Here is a 25,417-nt window from a genome sequence, read left to right as displayed (position 1 = left end):
TATATATTACAGAAGTGTACCAATAAAATTAATTTTAAAAAAGAAGAAACTGGTAATAAGCCAATAAAAGGAAATAAATGAGAAAAGTGTCAACACAAATTCCACTCTTAGGACTGAGATTCTTATTTCTCCTGTTTTTTCTCTTAAGAGAAATAGGTCCACAAAAACTTTCAATACAAATGTTATAGTAACTTTATTTATAGTTACCAAAATCCAGAAATGAACCAAATGTGCATCAACATGAGTCAAACAAATTTTTATATACAATGTAACATTATTCAGCAATTAAAATGAATTACTGAAAAATTTAACAACACAAACTAAATTCAAGATTACTATGTCAAGTGAAAGAATCCAGATACAAAAGGCTACATACTTTATGATAGCACTTATCCTATATGAGATTCTACAACATAAGAAAAGTGGATATAGTAATAGAAATTAAGAGTGACCTCTAGATGGGAAAAAGCAGAAGCAGACAGGGTTTCTTAGACAAAGATATTCTGTTTATTGAGAGGAGTGTCCATGACAAGGTTATATGCATTTGTCAAAAGAAGGAATATTTTTGAACATCAGGAAGGACTAAACAGCAATGGAAGGGCCAGAAATGTGGGTATATTCTCCTCGTGAGTTTTTTATATTACATGCAATGATTAAAACAAAAATTATAACATCATCTGATACTCAAGGCAATAATATTTAAAAGTGGAAAGACTGTAAAGGAATATAAATATTAAGTAAAGTTTCCACAAAAAGTGATAAAATATTGTTATAAACTATGGTAAGTCATGTATATTTTTTAATACAGCAATTAGTAAGAAAACTATACAAAACAGTATATGTAAAAACACTAAATATAAAGCAAGATTGGATCTTTATAATGTTCAAGTTACCTACAAAAAGCAAGAAAACAGAAATTAAGAAACAAGACACAGAGAAAAACAAAGAGAAAATAAATAATAAAATGGTAGAGAAACTTTGACACATTAATAAATATCTTAATATAAATTATCTAAATACAACATTAAAAAAATATAGGCAATGTGGACTAAAAATTGACCCAACTATGTGTTGTTGATAAGAAATTAATTTCAAATTTAATGACATACATTGGTTGAAGATAAAAGGATAGAAACATATATCATGCAAATATTTAGAAGTAGAAGTGACTGTATTAATTTCAGATAAAAGGGATCTCAGAGCAAAGAAAATTACTAGAAATAAAGTGACTCATTTCATAATGATAAAAGAATTTCCCAGGAAGACATAATGATTCCAAGTATGTATACATTAAACAGTTTCTTTTTTTGTTTGTTTCATTTTGTTTTTTGTTTTTTGAGACAGGGTCTCACTATGTAGTTGAGACTGACCTGGAATTCACTATGTAGCCCAGGTTGGTCTCGAACCCACAGTGATCCTCCTGCCTCAGCCTCCTGAGTACTGGGATTACAGGCATGCATCACCACACCTGGTTTACATTAAACAGTTTCAAAACACATGAAGCAAAAACTAAAAGAACTGAAAAGAGAATAGACAAATGCACAATGTAAAACAGACATCTTAGTATTAAAGAAATTGATCTTAGTAACTGATCTTAGAAACTTAATAACTAAAATGTCACAAGAATATAGAATGGCCAACACAATCAAAACAACAGGATCTAGTTGACATGTACAAAACAAAACCTCCCAACCCAAAACAGCCAAATACACTTTGATTTTCCCAAGTACCCATACACATTCACAAAAACTGACTTTATCCTTAGCCATAAAATAACCCTCACCAAACTTTAAAAACAAATTCACCCAGATTGTTTTCTAGCCATGATGGAATTAAACTGGAAACCAGTAACAGAAAAAGACTAGGATAATCTCTAAAAACCTGGAAATTAATTAGACACTTCTAAATTACTATGTAAAAAGGAAATCATAAAAGAAGTTTTTCAAAAATACAACACTAGATGAGTGGAAATGAAAATATACTGTGTGGGGTGTGGCTTAAGCAGTGCTGGAAGGACGTTCATAGCACAACATGCCAACATCAGAAAAAAGGAAAGATCATGTTAAAATCAGGAACAAGACAAGGATGCCCACTATCACCACTCCTCTTCGATATAGTTCTACAAACATTAGCCGCAGCAACTAGAAAAGACAAAGAAATTAAAGCAATAAAGATAGGAAAGGAAGAAGTTAAACTGTCATTATTTGCTGATGATATGATACTCTACATTGAAGACCCAAAAAATTCTACCAAAAGACTCCTAGACTTAATTGACACTTTTAGCAAAGTAGCTAGATACACGGTCAATACCCAAAAATCAATAGCCTTCTTGTACACAAATAACAGACTCACTGAGAGAGAAATTAGGAAAGCAATTCCTTTCACGATAGCATCCAAAGAAATGAAGTATCTAGGAATCAATCTAACAAAAGAAGCAAAAGACCTCTACACTGAAAACTATAGCACTCTGAAAAGAGAGATCGAAGAGGATATAAGAAAATGGAAAAATATCCCCTGCTCTTGGGCAGGAAGAATCAACATAGTGAAAATGGCCATACTACCAAAACTGCTATACAGATTCAATGCAATGCCGATTGAAATTCCCACACTATATTTCATGGAACTAGAAAAAATAATCTAAAAATACATTGGAACCAGAAGAGACCTAGAAGAGCAAAAGCCATTCTAGACAACAGAGACATGGCAGTGGGTATAACAATTTCCAATTTGAAACTATACTGCAAAGTCACTGTGATAAAAACAGCATGGTACTGGCAAAGAAACAGACCTGAGGATCAGTGGAATAGATTGGAAGATACAAAAACAACTCCAGATGTACTCAGCTACCTCATCTTTGACAAAGGAGCCAACCATCCTCACTGGAGGCAAGATAGCCCCTTTAATAAATGATACTGGAAAAACTGGATTTCAACCTGCCAAAGATTAAAACTAGACCCTTATCTTTCACCATGCACTGAACTAAAATACAAGTGGATTAAAGATCTAAATATTGAGGCCAAGCATGGTGGCACACACCTGTAATCCCAGCACTCAGGAGGCTGAGGCAGGAGGATTAATGTGAGTTGAAGACCAGCCTGGGCTACACGGTGAGTTCTAGGGCAGTCTTAACTACATAGCAAGACCCTGTCTCAAAAAAAAAAATCTAAATATTAAAAAAGAGTCCTAAATTTGCTGGAAGATAAGTTAGGCAGAACTCTTGAAGACACTGGCATAGGAAAAGATTTTATGAACAAATCCTCAGTAGCACAGGAACTAGCAGAAAGAATCAACAACTGGGATCTCATCTTATTAAAAAGCTTCTGCACTGCAAAAGAAACCATCAACAGAACTAAAAGACAACCTACAATGTGGGAAAAAAATTTTACCAGCTGCTCCTCAGACAAAGGACTCTTATCTAGAATATATAAAGAACTCAAAAAGGGCTAAAGGTGTAGGGAAAGTGGGAAGGGTAGGGGAAAGGTAATAATGGAAAAGGAACAAAAAACATGAGAAAATGAAAAAATGGAAATAAAGTATTTGTAAATAGGGAAGGGAGGAGGGGGTGAAGGGAGGGCAGGAACAAGGGGAAAAAATGAAAAGCAAGACCTGTCATGTAAAGTTACAATATCCCAATGATGAATGTTACTGTACTGTATACCTAAAATGTACCAATAAACTCAATGAGAGAAAAAAAAAACAATCAGCCCCCCCATATATAAAGACCTGATTTAAAAATGGGCATCTGAAATGAACAGACATTTCTCAGACAAAGAAGTAAAAGCAGCAAGTAAATATATGAAAAAATGTTCAGCATCACTGGTCATTTGAGAGATGCAGATGAAAACAACACTGAGATTCCACCTCACCCCACAAAGAATGTTTGCTATCAAGAAATCAATCAATAACAAATGCTGGTGGGATTGTGGGGAGAAAGGAACCCTTCTCCATTGTTGGTGGGAGTGCAGACTGGTGCAACCACTATGGAAATCAATATGGAGATACTTCAAAGAGCTGGGATTAGAGGTCCCATTTGACCCAGCCAACCCTCTGCTGGGTATGTTTCCAAAAGAATTAAAAGAATCACATCACATTGATATATGCACACCTGTTTATAGCAGCACAGTTTGTAATAGCTAAAACTTGGAAACAGCCCATTTGCCCATCAGTTGGAGACTGTATAAAGATGTGGTTTTTCTATAAAATGGAATACTACTCAGCTATATAGAATGAGAAATTAGATTCATTCATAGGAAAAGGGATACATATTGAAAATATACTCCTAAGTGAAATAAATAAGTCACACATTTATAAATACCAAATAGTTTCTCTGGTGTGAAAAACTATAATGGTACATAAGATCCTCATGATATAATTGACAATGTGAAATAGGAAGAAAGGGGCTAAAGGTGTAGGGAAAGTGGGAAGGGTAGGGGAAAAGAAATAAGGGAAAAGAAAAAATATGAGAAAATGAAAACATGGAAATAAAGTGTTTGTAAACAGGGAAGGGAGATAGGGGTGAAGGGAGGGCAGGAACAAGGGGAAAAAATTAGAACCAAGACCTGTCCTGCAAAGGTACAAGATACCATAGAAGAATGTAACTGTACTGTATACCTAAAATGTACCAATAAACTCAATGAGAGAGAGAAAAAAAGGAAAGGTCTCATGTCAGTAATCTAAGCCCTCCACCTGAAGAAATTAGGAGAGAAAGAGAAAAATAAACCCAATGCATACAGAAGGAAGAAAATAATAAAGAGTAGTAATCAATGGAATTGAAAATAGGAAAAAAATCAATGAAATAAAGACTTCAAAACATTAATAAAATTAATAAACTAGCAAGATATACAAAGACATAAATAATCAATATCAAAAATAAAATAAAATACATCACAATAGTCTCTATTACCATCACAGTTAATAAAGAAATAGTATGTATTATGGCCTGTATCTAGATGTCCCCCCAAAGTGTTATGTGGGCATAGGTGGGACTTTTCAGAGGTGGCTGGATCTAGGGAGCGTATTACTAGGATTAAGTGTGTGATACTGGGATTAAGGGTGTGTGATTACTAAATTACCCCACTGATTGGTTTGGCACAGTTCCCTGTGGATAATGGAAAGGCCCAACCTGAGTGTGGACAGCAAGAGAGAGGCAGGCTGCTGATGCTGCTTCACTGCTTTTCTGCCTACTGCCTGTCATGAACTGTTTCTCCTCTGCAATACCCCTTTGCCACGCCACCCAACTATGGACTGAAACCTCTACAAACTACCTGTCAAGTAAACTCTTCTGCCTTTAATTTTGGGTGTCTGGTATTTTGTCTAAGCAACAAGAAAAGTATCTAAGACACTATGAAAAACTTCTTCATGATAGTAAATCTGAGTATTTAGAAGAAATAGACCAAGTTCTCATAAGCTCCAATCAAAAACCCTCAAACAAGATAAAATAATCTGCAACCATCTTAAAAATTAAATCTGTAATTGAAAAGCTTCTGAAAAGAAGTCTCTAGGCCCACTCTATCTTACTGAAGAATTCTGCTAAACTTAAGACTTAAGGCCAATCTTTACAACAATCCCTTTTCTTTTGCACCGGGGATCAAACTCAGACCCTTGCACTTGTGAGGTAGGTGACAGAACCACTGAGCCAAATCCTCAGCCTCATCTTTATACAATTCTTCGGAAAATAAAAGAGTAGAAGCCGGGCGTGGTGGCGCAGGCCTGTAATCCCAGCTCTCGGGAGGCTGAGGCAGGAGGACTGCTGTGAATTTGAGCAGCCTGGGCTATATTGTGAGTTCCAGGTCAGTCTCAACTACATAGTGAGACCCTGTCTCAAAAAGCCAAAAAATAAATAAGAGTAGAAGGCAATTCCCAATTTATTTTGAGATCAATATTACCCTGAACTAAATCTAAATGAAAGCTATACCAAAACAAAAAACAATACTTACAACAGCAAAAATGTCTCAATAAAATATTAGCAAGTCAAATCCAACAAGGTATAAAATAATTATGCCCTATAACCAAATGGAACTTATTTCAGGTATATTAAGATTGGTTTAACATTCCACAATCAATGTAATTCCCCATATCAACAAGCTTAGAAAAATTAAGATCATATCACCTGCAGCCAGTAAAAGCTGTAGGCAAAATCCTAAATCCATTCATGAATAATGCAGAGGACTGTAATATTGATTACACCCAAAGCAGGCTGTGAAGAGTTAACCCCACAATTGGCTTGTTTATAGAAGTGAGTCTGGCCAAAGCCTACATACCAAGGTCAGAATTAACTTGCACCCAAATTCCGTCCCCACAACTTTCAGACTAAAGGACAATGTTCTAATTATGATCATTACTTTGTCTATTTTGTTCCTAATTTGAGAATGTTTTGTCTTGTCCTTTATGAGCCTTGTTCATATTAATTTCCATAGAAACCACATGTTGCCTTTACCCCAACTATTGCCAGTTAAAGTCAGTTCCTGGGACAATCCAGCACCTTTGTCAGTTGCACCAACATTGATCATCCTGGCACCCTGCTTTCTCCCTCTTAGTTCTGTCTCTTCGTGTATTTATTTCTCAGGCCTGAATCATATACTGGGAAGTTGGGCACTGGAAGCTGACTACATGAGTCTCCGACAAATAAAACTCTTACCAACTTAGAAATAAAGGCAATGACTACAACTTGACAATGAGAATCTACAAAAAACAAACAAACAAACAAACAAAAAAAACCAGCTAAAATCACACTAATGGTGAAAGTCTGAACACCTTTCTTCACGGTCAGGAACCCAAGAAAGATACTGACTCAAACCAATATTATTCAATATAATATTGAAAGTTCTAACCAGTGAAATAAGGGTAGAAAAATAAAAAATATACAGATAAGAAATTATTGGTAGAAATATAAATGGTATAACGGTTACTCAGGAAAACAGTTTGACAGGGTCTTACCCTGAGCTTCAATTTTTGAAATACCATAGACCAGGTGGCTTTACAAATACTTGTTTCTCACAGTTTGAAGGATGTAAAGTCCAAGAACAGGCATTACAGATTAATTGTCCAGCAAGGGCCTGCTTTTGGGTTTACAGATTGCTAACACATGACGAAGATGACACAGCTCTCTGGGGTGTTTTATATAAGGGCAGTAATTCATGAGGGTTCTACCTTCATCATCTAGTCACCTCCCAAAAGCCCATCTTCAAATGCCATTACATTGAGGGTTAGGATTCAACATATAAATTGGAGGCAGGGGGATGTTCGGTCTATGGCATGAGTGTTTATGGTTACATTATAAAAACTACACATGACCCAGCAATTGGACTCAGGGATTTATCTCAGAAAAATCAAAACTTACATTCCCACAAAAACTTCGATAGATGTTAAGCAAACTGGTATGTCCATACCATAAAATACCACTCAGTAATTGAAAATCAAGGAACTATATACACATGCCTTGGATGGTACTCGAGGGAATTATGCCAAGTCAAAAAATTCTAAAAGGTTTTATACTGCATGATTTCATTTACACAACATGTTTAAAGGACAAAAGTGTAGAAATAGAGATTAGTGATGTCTAGGAGTTTACAATGGAAGTATAAGAAGGAAGAGACAGCTATGCATATAAAAAGAAAAATATTTTGTGGTAATTAAACTTTTATATATGTTAACAGTAACAGTGTCATATCCTGGTTGTAATAGTTTTGCAAGCTGTTAATACTAGGAAAAACTGCATAAATGATATCTATTATTTCTCAAAACTGCAAGAGTATATAATTATCCCATAATCAAACATATTGTGTGTATACAACTCAAAAAGCATGTATTATAGCTATAGCTATTAACCTCATGTATTCCTGCAGTATATTATCATTAGGCTCCTAAGTGTAGTACTTTATGTAAGAAAGGTGCTCATTAAATATTTGTCAAATGAGTAAAAGAAAAATTGCAGAAAACACATTTGAGATCAAAATCATTTAAAAACCCTAATAACTAAATACAATATCTATGTTTATATATCTATATATTTGTATGTAGAAAGGTATGACAGAATGAACAATAAAACATTAACAAGAAATTATATTACGAGTGGAAGAGGAGTTGGAAAGAAGACAAAGTAGAGATTATTACTTTTTTCTTTATACATTTTTATTTTTGTTGTTATTGCAGTAAATACTTGTGAAATTTATATTTTGGGAAAAGATAACTAATACTCTTTTAAATCATGTTTAGGATAAGCCTATATGATAGGATAGGAGAATATTACTAGACAATAGGAAGGGAATAATAGCAAGGTGGAGGGAATGCAAGTGCAGGTAATAAAGGACATGGATATGAGCAAAATGCATGCACTGAAACCCCCAGTACATGTAAAACTAGAGGCAGTGGTGGTCAAAGGGAAAAAAAGCAAACCTAGTGAGATGAAAGGCAAAACTATGAATTGGCATGAATATGAATACAGGATGCTTTTAGTACAGTGATGGTCAAATGGTATAAAATTTTCAAAATGAGGCAAATGTACTTCTTATGTTACCTTTTAGGAAGTTGTGATTAAGGCCCAAGGAAAGAAAAAAGGCTGAGAGTTTTCATGATAACAGAAATAAGTATAAGAAGCCTCAGAATGAAGAAGAAAACTTTGGGAGCTTTGGGAGGTGACTGGATCACAGGAGTGTGATACTCATCACAATATTAGTCCACTTATGAGTTTATAGCCACATCTGATGGGATGAAGCCAGGTTGGAGTAGGTGGCTCACTGGGGTAGCCTGGAAGGGTCCATCTCCTTCTCCCTCCCTTGATCCTTCTCTCTGCTTTCCTCTGCCATGCCCTTCTGTAATGCCTTGGAAACAGAGAAAGTGAACTATTGTGATGCTACTCACCAAAGAAGGGTCTCATATTGGCCTAGGAATTATGAGTTGACAACTGAGAGTTTACCTTAGAAAAATTCCAAAGGAGTTAAGTATTGAGCAGCACCACTAGGATCCAAGATTTCTGATCTGTAACCTACTGAATGAATGGATAATGTACTCTTATGTGTTATTACTAAAGCACCCCTTCAAGCAGAAAGCAGAACAGGCCCCACATGGACACAAGATAGTAACATCTGAGAACCATATTGTATGACAGATATTGGTGGTAGCTGCATTAGCAAAAGAAGTAAGAAAATCAGAGTCAATCTTGAAACATAACCCAGCTGTCCTATTTTCCATGCCATCTAACAGCAGTTGAGAGAACCAATGAATCATCTCTTCCTCCTGCCACCCCACTCCCTGAAGATAACCAGCATCTTCTAGGGAGCAGGCTTTGGCATATACCCCTACATGGCCACAGATGTCAAATCCCCTGCCCTGATGACTTATGTCACTGGCAAAAAGCGGTCAAGTGACCCAAAATGTGCCTAGAGAGCTTCTATAAGCAGGGACTGACGACTAAGAGAACAATGAAGGAATTTTCTAGAACAACATCTTCAAGTACATCTTGGATTACTGGAGAGTGGGAAATTCAAAATACAGACTATTTCTATATAAAGTAAAGTTACTTTAATTTTGGACTTACTTGACTAAAGCAGCCTCTGATTTATCTTATAAACAATCTTTGACAAGAAGCAAGAATGTATAACAGCCTGAACTCTCACTAGCATTCTCTTGAGGCAAAAAACAATTTTTCCTACCCACTTCTTCATGGTTCTCACCCCACTGCTTCTACCTTCTGAGCGGATAAGAGGTCACCATCCACTGGCAAATAATCACAGCTACACAGGCCCCTTCAGCAATCTTGACCCCACTTGCCAATTCCACAGTCTTCTGAAATACTTGTCCTAGGAACAGGTTAAATTTGCCCCAGCTACTCTCAGGAACTCCTACTCATGTGTTAAACCTCAGCTAAAATGCTCAAAGTAATGACTACCAGTAAGTATGATAAAGCCAGACTCTTTTATTGCCTTAACTCTGGTATTTACTAGCTGTGTGACCTTCAGCAAATTACTTAATCTCATTGTGCCTTAGTTTATCTAAAAAACTGGAAAAAAGGATTTTATCCCTCCAGTGACTATGATGAGGTTAGGGATTAGAGCAAGGTGTGCACATAGGACACTCTGGGAGACTCACTTCCCCTGACTCCCTTAGGAAAAGGGAATGTGTTTCTCTGTGCCGTCATTTTATCTGGTACTGACCTGAGTCAATGCGGCTGTCTTTACAGCCCTCTGACAGCTGTTTACGTCATGGTATCCACTAGACTGCGAGCTCCCTCAGGGCCACAGGGTCTTGTTATTGTCACTGCTGTGTATTCACCCCCTGGCACAGGGCCAGAAAAAGAGTCGATTAGTTCTGCTAAAATGCTGGTTTTGAAATGAAAATTTGTTCAAATATAATTGAAAAAATTAGACAATTATGTGAATAATGTGATTTTTCTTCCTTCCTTCCTTCCTTCCTTTAGTACGGGGGTCAAACCAGGACCTTACACTTGCGAGGCAGGCACAGTGCCACGGAGCTAAATCCCCAGCCCCATAATGTGAACTTCAAGTTTACCTATATGTGACTCCATTTTTGAGAAACACAAAAATGGTGAGCTGAACTGCATAGGAAAGCCCAGCATGCACACAACTCAAACACCATCAGCTACCTTGCTCACCACTTGTGCTGTGAGCTACGCCCAACCAGATCTGGGTTAACATCTTTCTACCCATCACAGATTAGCATCCTTCACTGCATGACAGTATTTCACAATTTGCTCTTAGCACTCACTGGCACACGGGAAACTCCAAATCCTTTTTTAGGTGAAGTATCACATATGTATTGTAGTATTTATATTCTGGTTTCTAACCATTTAACATGTGTAAAACAGTTCTGCCATTTTTGTTGGATTCCTATCTCTTTTTAAAGTTTTCACTGATAAAATTTTTGAATGTTATGCCCCTGTCCACATTTTCCAATAAGCCCTGTGGTCTTGTGTGATTTTTGCATCTTGTGATTGACAGTAAATAATTTTCTCTTCATGGATACTTATGGCTGCTAAAACTATAGATCCCTGTTAGTCATGATAGGCTATTTGGACTAGCTAAAGGTAACAAATATTTATTCACAGCCAACCACAAGCCAGACATTGTAATAAGCAGTGAAGATAGCATGGACAATAAACAATGTGTGTGACTCTTTCAATCTAGTGGAGAGAGAAGACTGAAGTAGCTCCAAGAGAGTAGGATAGATGTTCTTAAAAGTAATGCAGGATCTTTTTTTAGCTTCAAGACCATAATTTTCTTTTATGCATTCCTTAAAAAAATTTTTTTATTAATACGTAACTCTCAAGACTCCAGGGCCCAGAGAAAGCGTTCCTCCCTCCAAGCTCTTCCCTCTCCATGTTCTCCTTCCTCCCGTCCTTACTGAGCGCATCAGCACTGAGCAGAGGCAGGACAGGGAAGAGTTAATGTGGCACAGGTGAGCGGGAGAAGGGCCCTGAGGGATGCAGGAGAAGAGACACATAAAGGGCCCCGCTGCACTGGCCAAGATGGAGAGAAGCTGCCAACGCACAGTGCCTAGGATCGTTCCCCCGTCAGTCAATTTCTTCCTCATTCAGCGGTTATTAAACTTCTGCTGAGAAGAACTGTCTACGCTGGGAAGTCTATCCTGACTCTTCCAATATCAAAACTGCTTCTTCCTCATACATGTGCTCCCCTGGGTTGAGTGCAATTTCCACCTCCTCTGACACTTCGACTCTGAAACCCCAGGAACAAGACTCTAGTGGAGACCACCGCCACCATCCTTCTGGATCATGAAAGATGAAAGCGAAAGGAGACAAAAAGAAAAAACTTTATTTTTTCTTGTTGCCATCTCTCTTTCACCGATGCTTCCAAGCCCCCACTTCAACTCTTTACCTCTTCAAGTTTACTGTTTCAACATCGAATTTAGAATGTAAGTCCCCTACACCCCAAACCCATCAAGTTTCTCCTGTCACTCCAAGCTCCCGGCTTCACTCCAGATCCCATCGGCCTCCCATTAGTTTCTCCCTTTCTTCACACTCTGCTTACTTCTTGGAGGGTTGGTGCACAGAATGTTAAGGCTGGGAAACACCTAAGATCCTTGTGCCCGTTCCCCTTCTTGAGGTGAGAAAGCGGAGGCCCGGAAGTCCCTCCCAAAGATACACAGTCAAGGACAGGATACCTTGATTCCCACCCAACATTGGTTTTACCCCAGAATCCAGAGGCGAGACTGACTCCGCTCGGACCTGAAAGAAGAGCGTTGCTCTCAGCTCTCCTCTCAGCTGATCTCCAGTTATCACTCAGCAGTCACCCCTTCCTCTGGCCTCTCCCTCATTATCACTGCCCCCCAGTTCTACCCCTGCAGCCCTTGTGGATTTTTAGGAACAGAGGATTCTCTCGTCCTTGCTAAGACTATGACCATAATTATCCAACCTGCCTCCACCAAGCTAGGGTTATCCTCGTGATCTTCCCGGCCTTTCACCACCCCTATGGATGGGTTTGTGTCACTGTGACACTCCCCAAATCTGTCCTTTTGTCCCTCCCTTGTTCAGAATCATGCCCACGTGAACCCTATAGCTTAGACCTTCAAAGTATGGTAGAAACTCCACAGTGCAACTCCACCTTCCTGCGCCCCACCTTCTTCACACTGATGGGAATTCCAGGGCTAGGGGGTGCCCAGGCCTGGCTGACATTCATGTTTGGGCCCATGTATCTGCTGGCCCTGCTGGGTAATGGGGCACTTCTGACAGTGGTGCGCACAGACCCCACACTGCACCAGCCCATGTTTCTTCTTCTGGCCACATTGGCAGCCACAGACCTGGGCTTGGCCACATCAGTAGCCCCAGGGTTGCTGGCTGTGCTGGGGCTTGGGCCCCGACCTGTACCGTATGCTGCCTGCCTGGTCCAGATGTTCTTTGTGCATGCTCTGACTGCTGTGGAATCTGGGGTGCTTTTCGCCATGGCCTGTGACCGTGCTGTGGCAGTGGGGCGCCCCCTACACTACCCTGTCCTAGTCACCAAGGCCCGCGTGGGCTATGCAGCTTTAGCACTGGCACTCAAAGCTGTAGCTATTGTTGTGCCTTTCCCTCTGCTGGTGGCACGGTTTGAGCACTTCTGTGCCAAGACCATACGCCATGCCTACTGTGCACACATGGCAGTGGTGGAGCTGGTGGTGGGCAACACACGGGCCAACAACTTGTATGGGCTGGCACTTTCACTGGCCGTGTCCGGCATGGATATCCTGGGCATCACTGGCTCCTATGGGCTCATTGCCCAAGCTGTGTTGCGGCTGCCGACCTGGGAAGCCCGTGCCAAAGCCTTTGGCACATGTAGTTCTCACATCTGTGTCATTCTGGCCTTCTACGTGCCTGGTCTCTTCTCCTACCTCACACACCGCTTTGGTCGTCACACTGTCCCAAAGCCTGTGCACATCCTGCTGTCCAACGTCTACTTATTGCTGCCACCGGCCCTCAACCCCCTCATCTATGGTGCTCGCACCAAGCAGATCAGGGACCGGCTCCTGGAAATGTTCACGTTCAGAAAAGGCCAGTTCTAATGACAAGAGTACAGTAGGTGTGGAGGTGAAGTGGGGGGACACAGGGATGCAGGCATCAGCAGTGTGGGTTCTCTCTGTGTAGGACTGTGTAGGACTCGGCAGATATTTTCTGTGAAGCTCCAACTGTGTGCACCACTGGCACCTGTAGACTTTGGGCTGGCCCTGTGTCCTGCTTGAGAGGAAGCCGAAGGCAAGGGGCTGTACATTATCACGCAAGGAAAATAAAATAGGGGGTAGCTGGGACCTTAATAAATAAACTGAAGGAAATCTTTTCTTGTTGCCATCTCTCTTTCACCGATGCTTCCAAGCCCCCACTTCAACTCTTTACCTCTTCAAGTTTACTGTTTCAACATCGAATTTAGAATGTAAGTCCCCTACACCCCAAACCCATCAAGTTTCTCCTGTCACTACAATTGTCTGCCTAAGCTCCTCTACAGATCCCAAACTTGGGGGCTTGGCACTGCCACAGAGGTTGGCACTACCACTGGAAGAAAATGCTTAGGTGCTTCTCTGGGATCCCCCACCTTCTGAGAATCTGGATGTGACTGGTGTCAAGTTGGCCAGAACAGTTTTATTTTAAGACACTCCCAACTCAGTGAATCCTCTTGATCTCATGTATAATCGCTATCCCAACCCCTACCAAAGCCCCAAGAATTAACAGCTAGAATTTTCCCCTGGATCTGCAGCTTCAGGGGTAGGGATTCATATAAAAAAACTTGTGGTGTCCCAGAAAATTATTATGATCATATCACCTGTTTGCCTGGTCACAAGGACCTCTTGTTAATCTGCCCATATGTACCCTCTACCAAGAATGTAGCACCCCAAATGAATTCCCCAACATCCCTATCTATCTGAGTCAATGTCACTTACAGAACATGATGTTGATGCAATATGATGAAATAGGCATATTTCACACTGCTGCAACTGCCAGAGAAAAAGACATGAAATAAGAAGTGTCATGGTGTTGTCCAACAGGGGATTCATTTTCTACTAGGACTCTGCAGTGACAGGAACACTGTACAAAAGTCTTTCATACCAGCGTGGAGTTGAAAATCTCGTACAGAGAGCAAAAATCACTATTATGTAGTCAAAGAACACTGTAAGCTGCACAGGCAGACCTAGCTATAGCTCTCTGAGAAAACTATCACAACCATGGGTATTCATGTTAGCCATGAAGAACTGGAGCCAGGAGCAACCCAGCCAACTCAGTTCAGACGGCTGGACTAAGTACCATAGGACACCATCCAGGAGAGGCAGCCGCAGACCTGAAAAATCAGAAGATGCCATCTCTAGAACATGGAGTCTCACCAGGTCCTGATGAAGAACTGGAGAGAGCACACAGGATCTGCATGATTGCTGAGTGTTACTATACTGAATCCAAGTAGGTACAGAGAGTATCTAAAATCAATTCAAATATGGGTTCAGTCATTCTCAAGACTAATTTTTTTCACAAAGTTCAATTTAAAAGCCCTCCAAGCAATGATTTTCTGGATAACTGTGACAAAATACTAATACGAATGGCTTTAAGACATCCATATCCTTAGTGATTTCTCTTTAATAAAAATGTATCTTAAAAAAATAAGATGTGAACAAACATGTGTATAACAAGGTATTTATTACATTATAAAGAAATATAAAGAAATTCTTGTAAGAATATCCCATATCATACATACACAGCTTTTGCCTTTCCCCTCCGATACATGAAAAGGGAAATCATGTGCAGCCAATGTTCATAAGCAATGAATTCACCTTCCCACTACAGGAAGACTCTTCTAAGGCACCTTCAACCCCTGGGGGTGCAGAATTCCCCAGTAGTTGGTTCCAAAGCTACACATTGTCCATTGTAAGAACTTTCTTCCTTCGAGCCAAAGATCTACTCCCCTGGACATTTGTATTATGTTCTGGATGAGGTTTCATACATACCTACTACGTGATATTTTAGAAAGCTTTCCTGGCACACTCATTCCTCATTATAACCTGAGAATTAATTGTAAGTTCACAAACCCATTACCTGCAATTTTAAGTTTAAAAGTCTCTGATGAAACAATTTTTTATTATCTTTCTCTCAAAATCATGTGACTTCAACTTATGATCCTATTTATAGTCTTTATCTCATTTTAAATATTCATACATTTAACTGAAGAAATGATGTGTTTCATTACAAGACACTGCCCTGAATCCCTCTGCGGTATTTCTTAATATGTTATATATACATATTATGTATAATATATATATATATATGCATATAGTTATATTCCCCTTTCTATAACTTGAAAGCTTCTCAATTCCAAAAGATGTATGCCCCCAGAAGTTTCAAATAAAGTATTAAGGACTTGTATGATTATCTCTACAGACTGAGAGAAGTGAAGATTGTTAGGGCTCTTTATCCCTAGGTCTTTGCTATTTTATACCCTGCTATACTGTCCATGAGGTTTGTGCAGAGAACTCCACATTCCCAGGATAAACAGCCCCATCCATCGCATTTCAGCCTTTTGGCTAAGATCAAGTGTAGAATAAATAGCCCCTTTGCTTATTCCTGTTGTGATCTCCACATCACCCTCAGAGATCCTGCAGATGATCTATGCCTCTTTCTCAAGGAGACCCCAGAATGTGCCACACTGGAAGCAAATCCCAGCAGCAGGTCATGGCCCAAACAGCCCACCCCTTAGGCTCACCAACTCCATCCAGGACTCAGTTGTCATCTGTTTTCCTTCAATAACTTTCAGTCTCACAATCTATGAGCCAAAAGGAAAGACAGACTTCTTAATGTCAAAGTAGAGCAGTATGGAATTTAGGAAGCCTAGAAATCATGGCAGTCAGAAAACGATAAAAAGACAGAAGGTATAGGCTTCTCACTGAAGCATTGATCATTACCCCACTGCCTCTCTGAGCCCATCTCATTGAACAAAAATCCAAAAGGGCTCTCACCTAATGTGACCAACACGCCACCGTCCCAGCATCTACCTCATTTACCCCTTCTCATGCTGGGCTCCCTCCAGCACCTACATGTGCATCACTCCCTCTCACTCACTCAGCACCTCTCCATCTCCGCCTCCCTGCACTGTCACTTTTATTCCATGTCTTTGGCCCTTGTGAATGTCTCTCTCGTACTCTACTTGTGTCTGTCTTCCTCACATAGAATTCCTCTCCAGAGAGAACAGAGATGCCAACTACACTACACTCAGTAACCTCTCCTTGTGCACAAAAATGAAAAAACATGCTAAAGGGCTACTAACAGGAGGAACTTCACTTATGAGAATCTTTGGGTATCTGATTTGGTCTGTGCTGGCTTCTCTCTCATCCTGCCCATTTCCTTTTCTCTAAGCTACTTTTTACTTTCCATCCAGCATGCACCTCTCCTACCACACATTAAAACAAGCAGAAGGAAAATGTTGATTTCTCCTTTTACCAAAAGGACTATTGTTTAATGGTTAAAGGTGGAATTAAATAGGCTTAGATTTGAATCCCACTCTATTAACTCTCTGGCGTGGGCTAATTATGTAACTTCACTGAGCATTTTCTTCACTTGTAAAATGGAATAGTACCTACTTCAAGGGGTTCCTAAAAGGATTTAACTAAAATAACGTATCCAATATATGGCACAGGCCCGAGCACAGAAGAGCTCAACAAATATTTGATATTAATTATTCTCCTGAAGAACAGAATGAAGCCCAAAGACACTTGGCTTTCATATATTTAGTGAAGAGAACTGCCTCAGGAAAACTTGCCCTTCCCAAAGGCCAGTTATATCTCCTTTAGGAAATTTTTCTTGACATCACTCTCTCCCACCACTGTAGAACTGCTTTGCCACCCCACACTCCCACCATCTCAGGCACTCAGATGGCAGATAACTTTGTGGGACAGCACTACAATCTGGACCAAGCCAGCGGAGGATACTCCCTACACACAAGTTCTTCCTGGGCACAAAGGATGCTCTCTGAGGGGCTCAGAGAGAGGACTCTTTGGACATAAGGTATAAAATGGGAGAGGAACTCCTAGAAAGACTCTAAGTCAAACCAAAAAAATACTAGGTTGAAATTTCTGGATTAAAAAACAAGGGGATATAACCAACAGGAGCTGGAGTAAAATAGAAGCTAGTAGACAAAAATTAGCCTAAGACAGAGAATTGAGGATAAATAAAGTTTTCCTCAATTTTACTTCAGTAATTCTGGTTCCCTGAAAATTCTCTTCAGTTACTAAGGCAACATTAACTGAATGAGATTTTTACCCTCCACACTGTCATTGCTCAGCATGGTACCCTCCTACACACACACCTGTTTTCCTCTGCACTTATAACCCACCCATTAATAATGGGTTTCAACCTAGGCTATACATTAAAATTACTTAAGAAACTTTTAGAAGTTGTGATGCCCACTCACCCCAGAACGATGAAATCAGAATCTCTGGAAGTAAGAAACAGACATCAGTAATTTTTAAAACTCCCAAGTAACTTCCAGGTGCAGCCAAGGTTGAGAACCACTGCTGCATTCTCCATGTAAGACCTGTCTTGTACTTCTACATCCTTTAGGACCCCAATTCAACCTCACAAAGAAGTTATCTGCAGCTAACTGAAGAGTAAATTGCTTCAGGAAGACTACTAGAAGAGACATAATCCTATTTCCCTAAGGAACACAAACCAAGAATTACACACACACAGTGCTGCCTAACAGATACCAACATTTTCTTCCCCTAAAGTAGGTGACTCAAGAGTATGAACCACAGGCTGTAATGAGGCTAGAAAAATTACTGTTCTCACCCTACCCAAAACATTACCTAGCAGGACCTCTATGACCTCATGCTACAATAGGTCAGAGCCCAAGGCATAGGGTTCTAGGGAAGCCCAGGGTTCCTGCAACAGCCACTGCTCTGCCCACCATGTTGGTTACTAATCCCCAGCTGCTAACACTGGATGAAGCTGATGCCACTTGGACTCTCATCAAGGATAAGGTTGGTAAAGGAAGCAACAACAATGTGATCTGGATGGGTCTGAACAGCTTGTGAGTAGGAAGGGGTGGGAAACCTAAGACAATAGTAACTAACATTTACTCAGTACTTGTTTGTATGTTAGGCACAGTGGTAAAGTGCTATATGCAAACTGCCCCACTTAATCACAACTGTAGTAAGAAAGGCTCCTTAAAGATCGAAATATAGTGAGCTATAACAATAGCAAGGAAACCACAAATCAGGAATAAGACTTAAGAGATCAGGACGGCTTCCTGAAGAATATTCTTGCTATGGAAGGAAGAGTTATACAAAAATGGACAGAAGTAGCTGGCACATAAAAAGGACACAATAAATACCTGAATAAATTAATGAGCAGATGGATGGGGGAGTGAACAGCATACTAATTAAAGGTAGAGCATATGCAAAAGCCAAGACAGGAAAGAAAAAAATATTTGTAGACTGCCAAAAGTCTTCTAGAGCTAAATTCAAATGAGCAGTGGCAAAATGAGGCCAAAAAAAAGTATAGAGAAACATCATGGAAAGCCCTTTAAACTTCCTATACAATCGTTACCTTCAACCTCTTTCAGATATTCCTTCCACCTTAATTCCCACAATGAGAAATTTGGATTGGAGTGAAATTAATTTCAAGAAGCACAAAGATCTCACCCTTTCTGGGGTTGCAAGTATCCAACATGTCCCATCAATTCACTTGTCAGCTGCAGCCTAGATAGCTTCAAATTTCTCAGGTGGGAGACTTTATGGATCAGGTTATGGCAACATTAATTTGAAGGCAGACATACTTAAAGCCTTCACAGAAAATAGCCCACTAAGCTTGCAGACTTAAAGCAGCCTTCATGACATACAGCACCCATTCCCTGGTAAGCTGCTCACCATAAAGGCCAGGGAAGCAGAAAAAGGAGAGTCAAAGAGTTGCTATGTATCTGAGTAAATGGTTTCAGCACTGCAGATGGTTCAACCCAGATCAGACCAATTAGAATCAGGATGACAATAAATTACTCTTCAAATATCACAACACTATACCATCTCTGAGTATGAAAAAACTTGCTGTACTATTTCAATAGAAAAATCAGGGTAGAGATATGAAGAATAAATTAAATTCAAGGAGTAGGGCACCTTGAAATAATCCTAGTTTACTATCATCAAAATTGCTGACAACTTATTGGGCACTTTACAAAATGTTACACTAAACAGAATGTGGCTCAAGAACTCCCCATTCAGAATTCAAGCTACATGTAGGGAGATAATCTTCCACCATCACCTTCCTGGCCTATCCCTACAAAACCTAGAACTCCCACTCAGAAAGAGAAGTTCTGTAGGAGCAAAAAGCTGTCTCAACTGGTGACTGTAGCAAGAACACAGTCACCCTAGGGAAAGAACAGAGCAGCACAGCTTCTTCATTTTCCTACTTTAGATGACCACTGGGACTCTCAAGGGTAAGGAGGGACTAATAAGCCTCCGTGGCAAATTATTATGTATGTGCTGGGGAGGAACCTCTAGCTAAACCAAAGATTCACCCTTTCAGAAGAAACTTGGACAATAAGCCAAGTATTTCAAACATCACTTCTAATGGAGAGACCCCTACTGAAGACACTTCATATGTTCAGGATCTAGAAACAAAAGAGCAATTAGGGTGGGATTCTGAGGTTACCCTTAGTGGTTTTCATCATGGGGCAAAAATCATTCCACCCAAAAATGAGAATACATCAGTGCTCTGCTCTCAACCCTGGAAACCCAACTGGCTCTTCTCAGAGGCCTATTCTTTAGCCTAACGTTCCCATCCAAAAGAAACTGATCCATGTCTTATTAAAGCAAAGAAGGAATGATGAGAAGTTCTTCCATGAAGATCAAAAGAGTACCAGTGGTTTCTATGGCCAGATGAACAAGACAGTAGCCTGCAAGCTATCTTGCTTTAACCAGGTGGAGACTCAACTTCATCAGATAGATATCCTTTTAATGCTATGAATTAGCACTTCCAAAATAGCTTTATGTCACCAAACACAAATCAGCTTTAGGGGACCACTGACAGAGGAAGATGGGGGGTTGCCCTGACTCCCTAGAACAGACAGCCAAAAGTCTCAGCCAATGAAATGACCCAGTCTCAGCCTTGCAAGGGTTGAGATCATAAAACCAGTACAATTACTAGAGGACATTATAGGGTTCCTAGTTGTTCATGAAATACTTTCTACAACTGTGTATGTTACCGAGAAAAATCTGCAGGACAAAATAAACAAAACCTAGGGGAGCTGAAATCCCTAGAAGCATTTTGGAAGTAACATTACAAAGATGAGGCCTTAAATACCCTAAAAGAGAACTATGCCTGTGACTAAGGTAGAAAGTATACATATTAGGAAGTAACTGACACAGTAGATAAAGAATAGACATTAGAAACCTATCCCTGTGCACCTATTCTTGGCTAATGACATTACCCATGTAACCAATGACGTAGGAATGATCCCTGAAGAGTCCTTCTCCCACAACCCTTAGGTGACCAATTTCTAGAAATTCTATCACCTACATCTTTCTAGAATCCTTTCTGCTCCCTCCTCCCCCACCTTTATTATTTCAGCTTTTACTTAGTATGTTTTACCTGGAGTATTGCCAATACTGTTAAATAATCAATTCTCCTTACGTATGTTTTCCTATTAAAAACCAGCTCCCTAAAACACACACCTGGTGTTGTCCCTACTACCCAGAACCCTTCAAGTGGAAACAAGTGCCCTTGGGTAATATTCCAGTCACTTATAAAAGACCTACTAGGCCTTTCAAAATCTAGTTCTTGGATGCCTTTCCTTCTTCATACCTAACATCTAAGTCATATGAAATTATTTATTCTTAGATGTGCCCCCCATAGTTTGAAAGTGTTTCTTCACTGGCTATCCACTCTGCCTGGAGTAACATTTCCTAACTGGTTAATTCCTTTAAAACACAAGTATTACTACCTAGAAACCTCCTTCTATCAAAGATAAAGGCCATTAAGTCACTCATCTTCTTTACATTCAGCTATTACTTTACTACTGCTTACCTTTTGTCTCCTCAGTTAGACTGAGGTATATTAAGGTAAATATAAAGTCTCATTCTTTCATGTATCCTTAGTATCTGGCATAGTCTGGTACATAGTAGATGTTCAAGGCTTTGCTACAGGAAGGAACTAGGAGACATGCAGGAAGTATAACCTATATTCTCAGTACATGGGAGGCTGAGGCAGGGCCACTACGAGCTCAAGGCTAGCCTGTGCTACACAGTGTGCTCAAGGCCAGCCTGGGTTACCCAGCAAGATCTTATCTCAAAAAACCAAAAACAAAAGACTAGGTATGCTGTAGAGATCTAAGTAAGAGGGAAAGTCAATCTCTAGTAGACTGCTAGTTCACTCTTGACCCTAACTCAGTGCCTGACTTACAAACTGGCCACCCGCAGGTTATCCAGGAACACTTTGGATCCAATGTAGTGGCAGTACCTTTCTTGTCAGACTCAGCCTTCTATGACCTGCTGGGTGTGCTAGTGAAAAAGTCCCGGCCAGCCCACGCTCGCCTGGCTTTGCCAGGGCGGCAGGGCCGAAGGGCACTGGAACCAGTGGGACCACTACCAAACCTCCTAGAACAAGCAGGATCTGAGGGTGCCTTTGCCCACTGCATTCGGGAATACTCACCAAATGGACGAGCACAGATTACCTATGAAGAGATGCGACTGCTGGATGGGCAGTCCTGCTGGATCCGCCTACATACGGGTAGCCTACGCAAGAAGGTTGCTTTCCTGTTGCTGCCACCAGGGCAGGTGAGCCTACAGCAGAGTCTTCCCTGGCTCCGAAGCACCCACAGCATCTATGTCATCTACCAGGTCTTCTCTTGCTCCTGGCTGCAGCTGGAGCTGTTGCCTACAGCCGGTGAGCCCCAGATGCTCCAGTTGCAGCGGTCATTGCCTGTTGCCTTCTCCTGCCTCAAGTTTTCACTGCAGCCCAAGGGAGTGGTGGGACCACAGAAACCTCTGATCAAAGACCCACTGCCTCATTCAGCCAAATGGATCAGACCCAACCCCAGAATCATGCCAACTCTGGCCCCAGCAGCACCTGCTGATACTCCCGAAGCTGATGGGTCCCCATCTGTTCCAGTCCCACCTACACCACCTCCCCAGGCAGGGCCAGAAGGCAGACCCAACAGATTCTCCTACAAGGGCCGAAACCTCTTCTGGAGAGGGCCCCAGATGCTGTCAGGTATTTCTAGGGGAAATGAGGAGGTGCTGGGAGGGACAAAGTAGAAGGGGGAGAGGGGCTATGGGGAGTATACGCCAGGAATGTGTGGGGCACCCAAGATTCCTGGTGAAGGGGATGACATAAGGGACTCAGGGGAGGGTAAATCAGAAGCACGGCCCTGGTATGGGGGTGGGGGCAGCAGAGAGGGCCAGAGGGAGGGACAGGGGAATCAAAAAGACTAGGGCATGAATCAAGCTGTGACTATCCCAACCCTGGCAGAGAACTGGCTCTTCAGCCCCCGCAGCCCCCCACCAGGAGCCCAGGGTGGGGGTCCTGGGGACCCAGACCGGCACTCCATGTCCCTGGCCCTGCTGCAAGCTCTGTCCTCGGAGTTCGACAGCGACGACTGAAATTGAAGCAACAGATGCAGGGGGCAAAGCCCTCAAATCTAGCAAAGGGATACTGGTCCCCAATAAACATCAGCTGCTATTCCCCCAAGCTATCCTGGGCCCATGTTATTTCTTCCTCCTGTGGTCCAGAGGCAGGGGAAGAGTTCTCACTGTTTTCCCTTGGCTTCAAGTTCTCTCAGCCTCTAAGGGCAAAAGAGATAGCTTGAAACCTTTGCACCAATGTCTTCACCAGAGAGAATACTCCTGATGACCTCCCCTTCTACGTACAACCATTTTTGCGGACCCAGCCCCATAGAAAAAGGTTGGGAAAAAAGAATGAGCACAGAATAGAGATTTCCCTTTTATACATATTGCAGTAAGTTCTCCATAAAACATTCATCTGAAATAAATTAAAAAGTTCTTTTGCCACTGCCTCCAAACATAAAAAGGAGCCTGTGCCCTGGCCTCAGCCCAGGTCACTTATGGCCCTGATTGTCCATGGAAGAAAATTAAGGATTGAGGGGCCCAAAGCCTGAGATGGGAGGGCCAGATGCCTCCTCTGAAGTATCCAACAAGAAAGGCGACGTGACAGCATGGGCCTGGGAGATGGCAGCCAACTCCTTGAGAAACTCAGGGAAAATGACTGCACAGTAGACAGCATTCTTGACTCGCAGAGCCTCACCTTGGCGCTCAGGAGCCCCGCCCTTGGGGAGCATAACTGGAGTCGATGCCCCAGGAGAGCCCCCACCTAGGCCAAGTCCAGCTCCATCTCGCCCAGGCTGAAGGACCTGTGTGGCCTGCCGGGCCCTGGTTGGACTGTGTGCATGCCGCAGGAGTAACTCCCCCAAGGATGGCCTCCGGCTCTTCACTGGGAATAAACAGGGGTATCAAGAAGGTGCTCTGGATCTTCAAACCTGCCTTAGTTTGGGCAGGTTCCCTAGGTTCCTGGATTCTCTACTAGGGTTCTAAAAGAACAAGAAATGGACCCCAGGTTCCATTTCTTATCCCCTCTGTATAGACGACCCCAGAGAACGGAGAAGAGAGGCGTTCTTCCTCATTCCAACATTTAAACACTGCCTGCCCAGCCTTTCCTCCCCTACTCAGCCTCCCCAGCCAGGCAACCATCATCTTAACCAGCCAACACTTGAGCCACTTTATTCCCAGCTATGATTCCTTGCTTCTCCACCCACCCCTCACCGAGGGATTCTTCTCTCTTCTCAGTCACTACTCTACTACCAGAAAGATACTTCTCCATCTATCATATGCCCTTTATCCATTACCTTCCTGTTACCTTCCAGAACTAGAGCTAACCACTTACCCTCCCCCTTCCTATCTGACCCAGACCCTCTGCTCCTTCAATACAGAGACTGTTATGTGTTAATCTCCGTTCAGGGATGATTTCAATTCTGTCATACTCTACCTCTAAAATCTGCTTTCCTGTACTATCACTTCACTGCTCACCAGTACCTGTCCTATACAAACCAAAACCTCCCTTCACTTATCCTGAAAAGACAACTTCATGTTGGCTCAGACTCAAATAAGCCATCCTTCCTCTAACTTTCTGGCATATTCGTGGGTCTGGACCCATGGCTACTACATAACCTAGTCTCCCTCTAGTTCATAAATTTCTATTCCCTACCTCTAATTAGCTAAAGACACTCCACAGATCTACCAAATTTGGCATTCAAAGCCCTTTACAATCAAGTTCACACGCCTCCAAAACTCTTCTCAAACTCTCCACACCCACCATGTTTGGCAAGCACATCTATCTTCTTGGAACCTAATAGATACTTTGCACGTCTTTATGGCTCCCTCTGACTACATGTTGCTCTCCCGCTGACTTAATATTACTATAGCGAACTCTGGAAAATCTCCTCCAATTTGACCTCCACTAACTTCCTGTTTTACTGCCCTTTTCTCAACATATTTTAATAATTTCTTCTTATGTCTTCTACTTGATGAATTAATCTGTGAGCTGAAGATCTTAGATTGTGCCTTATCTAGCTTCATATTCTTGGCAACTCCAGTGTTCCCAATGACAGAACTATAGAAGAAACTAAATACTAAACCACTAGTAAATCATGCCAAGGAATTTAGCATGGTCTTTACAGTTGATCAGTAATGCTGTGGTACTCTCTTCCTAGTCCATACACTTTTCTCCTTAGACTCTATGTTATCTGTTCTCACTCTCAGCTTAGCATTTTGTCACCTTGGATAAGCAAAGAAAGAATGACATGAAATCTTTAACATCCCCTTCCACACTTCATAATTCCATTGGTATACATCACTTCTGCCTTCATCTCTACTCATTTGCCTCAAAGGGCAAAACAACAAACAACCTTTTCAAAATTAATCTTCTGGTGCTCCA

General features: G+C 41.2%; 4 protein-coding genes and 1 long non-coding RNA gene across 11 annotated transcripts in view; 3 read left to right on the top strand and 2 right to left on the bottom strand.

Moving 5' to 3' along the window:
- LOC117286316 overlaps positions 1-14,435 on the bottom strand; it is an 18,022-nt gene extending 3,587 nt beyond the window's left edge. Inside the window, exons 1-2 of the long non-coding RNA XR_004517439.1 lie at positions 14,380-14,435; positions 10,152-10,272 (exon numbers count right to left, since the gene is read on the bottom strand). This is a non-coding gene — a long non-coding RNA (uncharacterized LOC117286316). The remainder of the gene's footprint in view (positions 1-10,151; positions 10,273-14,379) is intronic.
- Positions 12,547-13,539, top strand: LOC104876297 (olfactory receptor 52W1). The gene has a single exon (XM_010644263.2). The coding sequence runs from the start codon at positions 12,547-12,549 to the stop codon at positions 13,507-13,509; it is 963 nt and encodes a 320-aa protein (XP_010642565.1). The 3' UTR covers positions 13,510-13,539.
- A 719-nt stretch (positions 14,436-15,154) lies between the features above and the next one.
- The window catches only part of Fam160a2 (family with sequence similarity 160 member A2), a 32,271-nt gene continuing 22,008 nt past the window's right edge, over positions 15,155-25,417 (bottom strand). For 4 of the 6 annotated variants that reach the window (XM_010644266.3, XM_010644265.3, XM_010644270.3 and 1 more), the window contains exon 12: positions 15,155-23,917. In XM_010644266.3, the coding sequence (XP_010642568.1) occupies positions 23,559-23,917 (359 nt within the window). In that variant the 3' untranslated portion in view covers positions 15,155-23,558. The remainder of the gene's footprint in view (positions 23,918-25,417) is intronic. The other 2 variants (XR_004517437.1, XR_004517438.1) reach the window with 2 other exon arrangements.
- On the top strand, positions 18,379-23,070 carry CUNH11orf42 (chromosome unknown C11orf42 homolog). The gene is made up of 3 exons (XM_010644264.3): positions 18,379-18,456; positions 21,889-22,681; positions 22,940-23,070. The coding sequence occupies exons 1-3, from the start codon at positions 18,385-18,387 to the stop codon at positions 23,068-23,070; spliced, it is 996 nt and encodes a 331-aa protein (XP_010642566.1). The 5' UTR covers positions 18,379-18,384.
- Cnga4 (cyclic nucleotide gated channel subunit alpha 4) overlaps positions 18,401-25,417 on the top strand; it is a 37,865-nt gene continuing 30,848 nt past the window's right edge. The window contains exon 1 of one of the 2 annotated variants that reach the window (XM_019210661.2): positions 18,401-18,456. The gene's annotated coding sequence lies outside the window, so the exon portion shown is untranslated. The remainder of the gene's footprint in view (positions 18,457-25,417) is intronic. The other variant, XM_019210660.2, reaches the window with a different exon arrangement.

Source organism: Fukomys damarensis, unplaced genomic scaffold (genome assembly GCF_012274545.1).
Source record: "Fukomys damarensis isolate Sample0158 unplaced genomic scaffold, DMR_v1.0_HiC HiC_scaffold_16, whole genome shotgun sequence".
In the NCBI taxonomy this organism is placed as follows: domain Eukaryota; kingdom Metazoa; phylum Chordata; class Mammalia; order Rodentia; family Bathyergidae; genus Fukomys; species Fukomys damarensis.
The sequence above is the reverse complement of the archived record's forward strand: the minus strand, read 5'-3'. Positions and strand labels throughout refer to the sequence as shown.

What these genes read in the sequence shown, in the direction of transcription:
- LOC104876297 (XM_010644263.2), top strand. Translation starts at nt 12,547, where the DNA reads ATGGTAGAAACTCCACAGTGCAACTCCACCTTCCTGCGCCCCACCTTC.
- CUNH11orf42 (XM_010644264.3), top strand. Translation starts at nt 18,385, where the DNA reads ATGTTGGTTACTAATCCCCAGCTGCTAACACTGGATGAAGCTGATGCC. An exon ending in GGACTCTCATCAAGGATAAG is followed by an intron (nt 18,457 to 21,888) that starts GTTGGTAAAGGA and finishes GGCCACCCGCAG; the next exon opens with GTTATCCAGGAACACTTTGG. An exon ending in AGGGCCCCAGATGCTGTCAG is followed by an intron (nt 22,682 to 22,939) that starts GTATTTCTAGGG and finishes CAACCCTGGCAG; the next exon opens with AGAACTGGCTCTTCAGCCCC.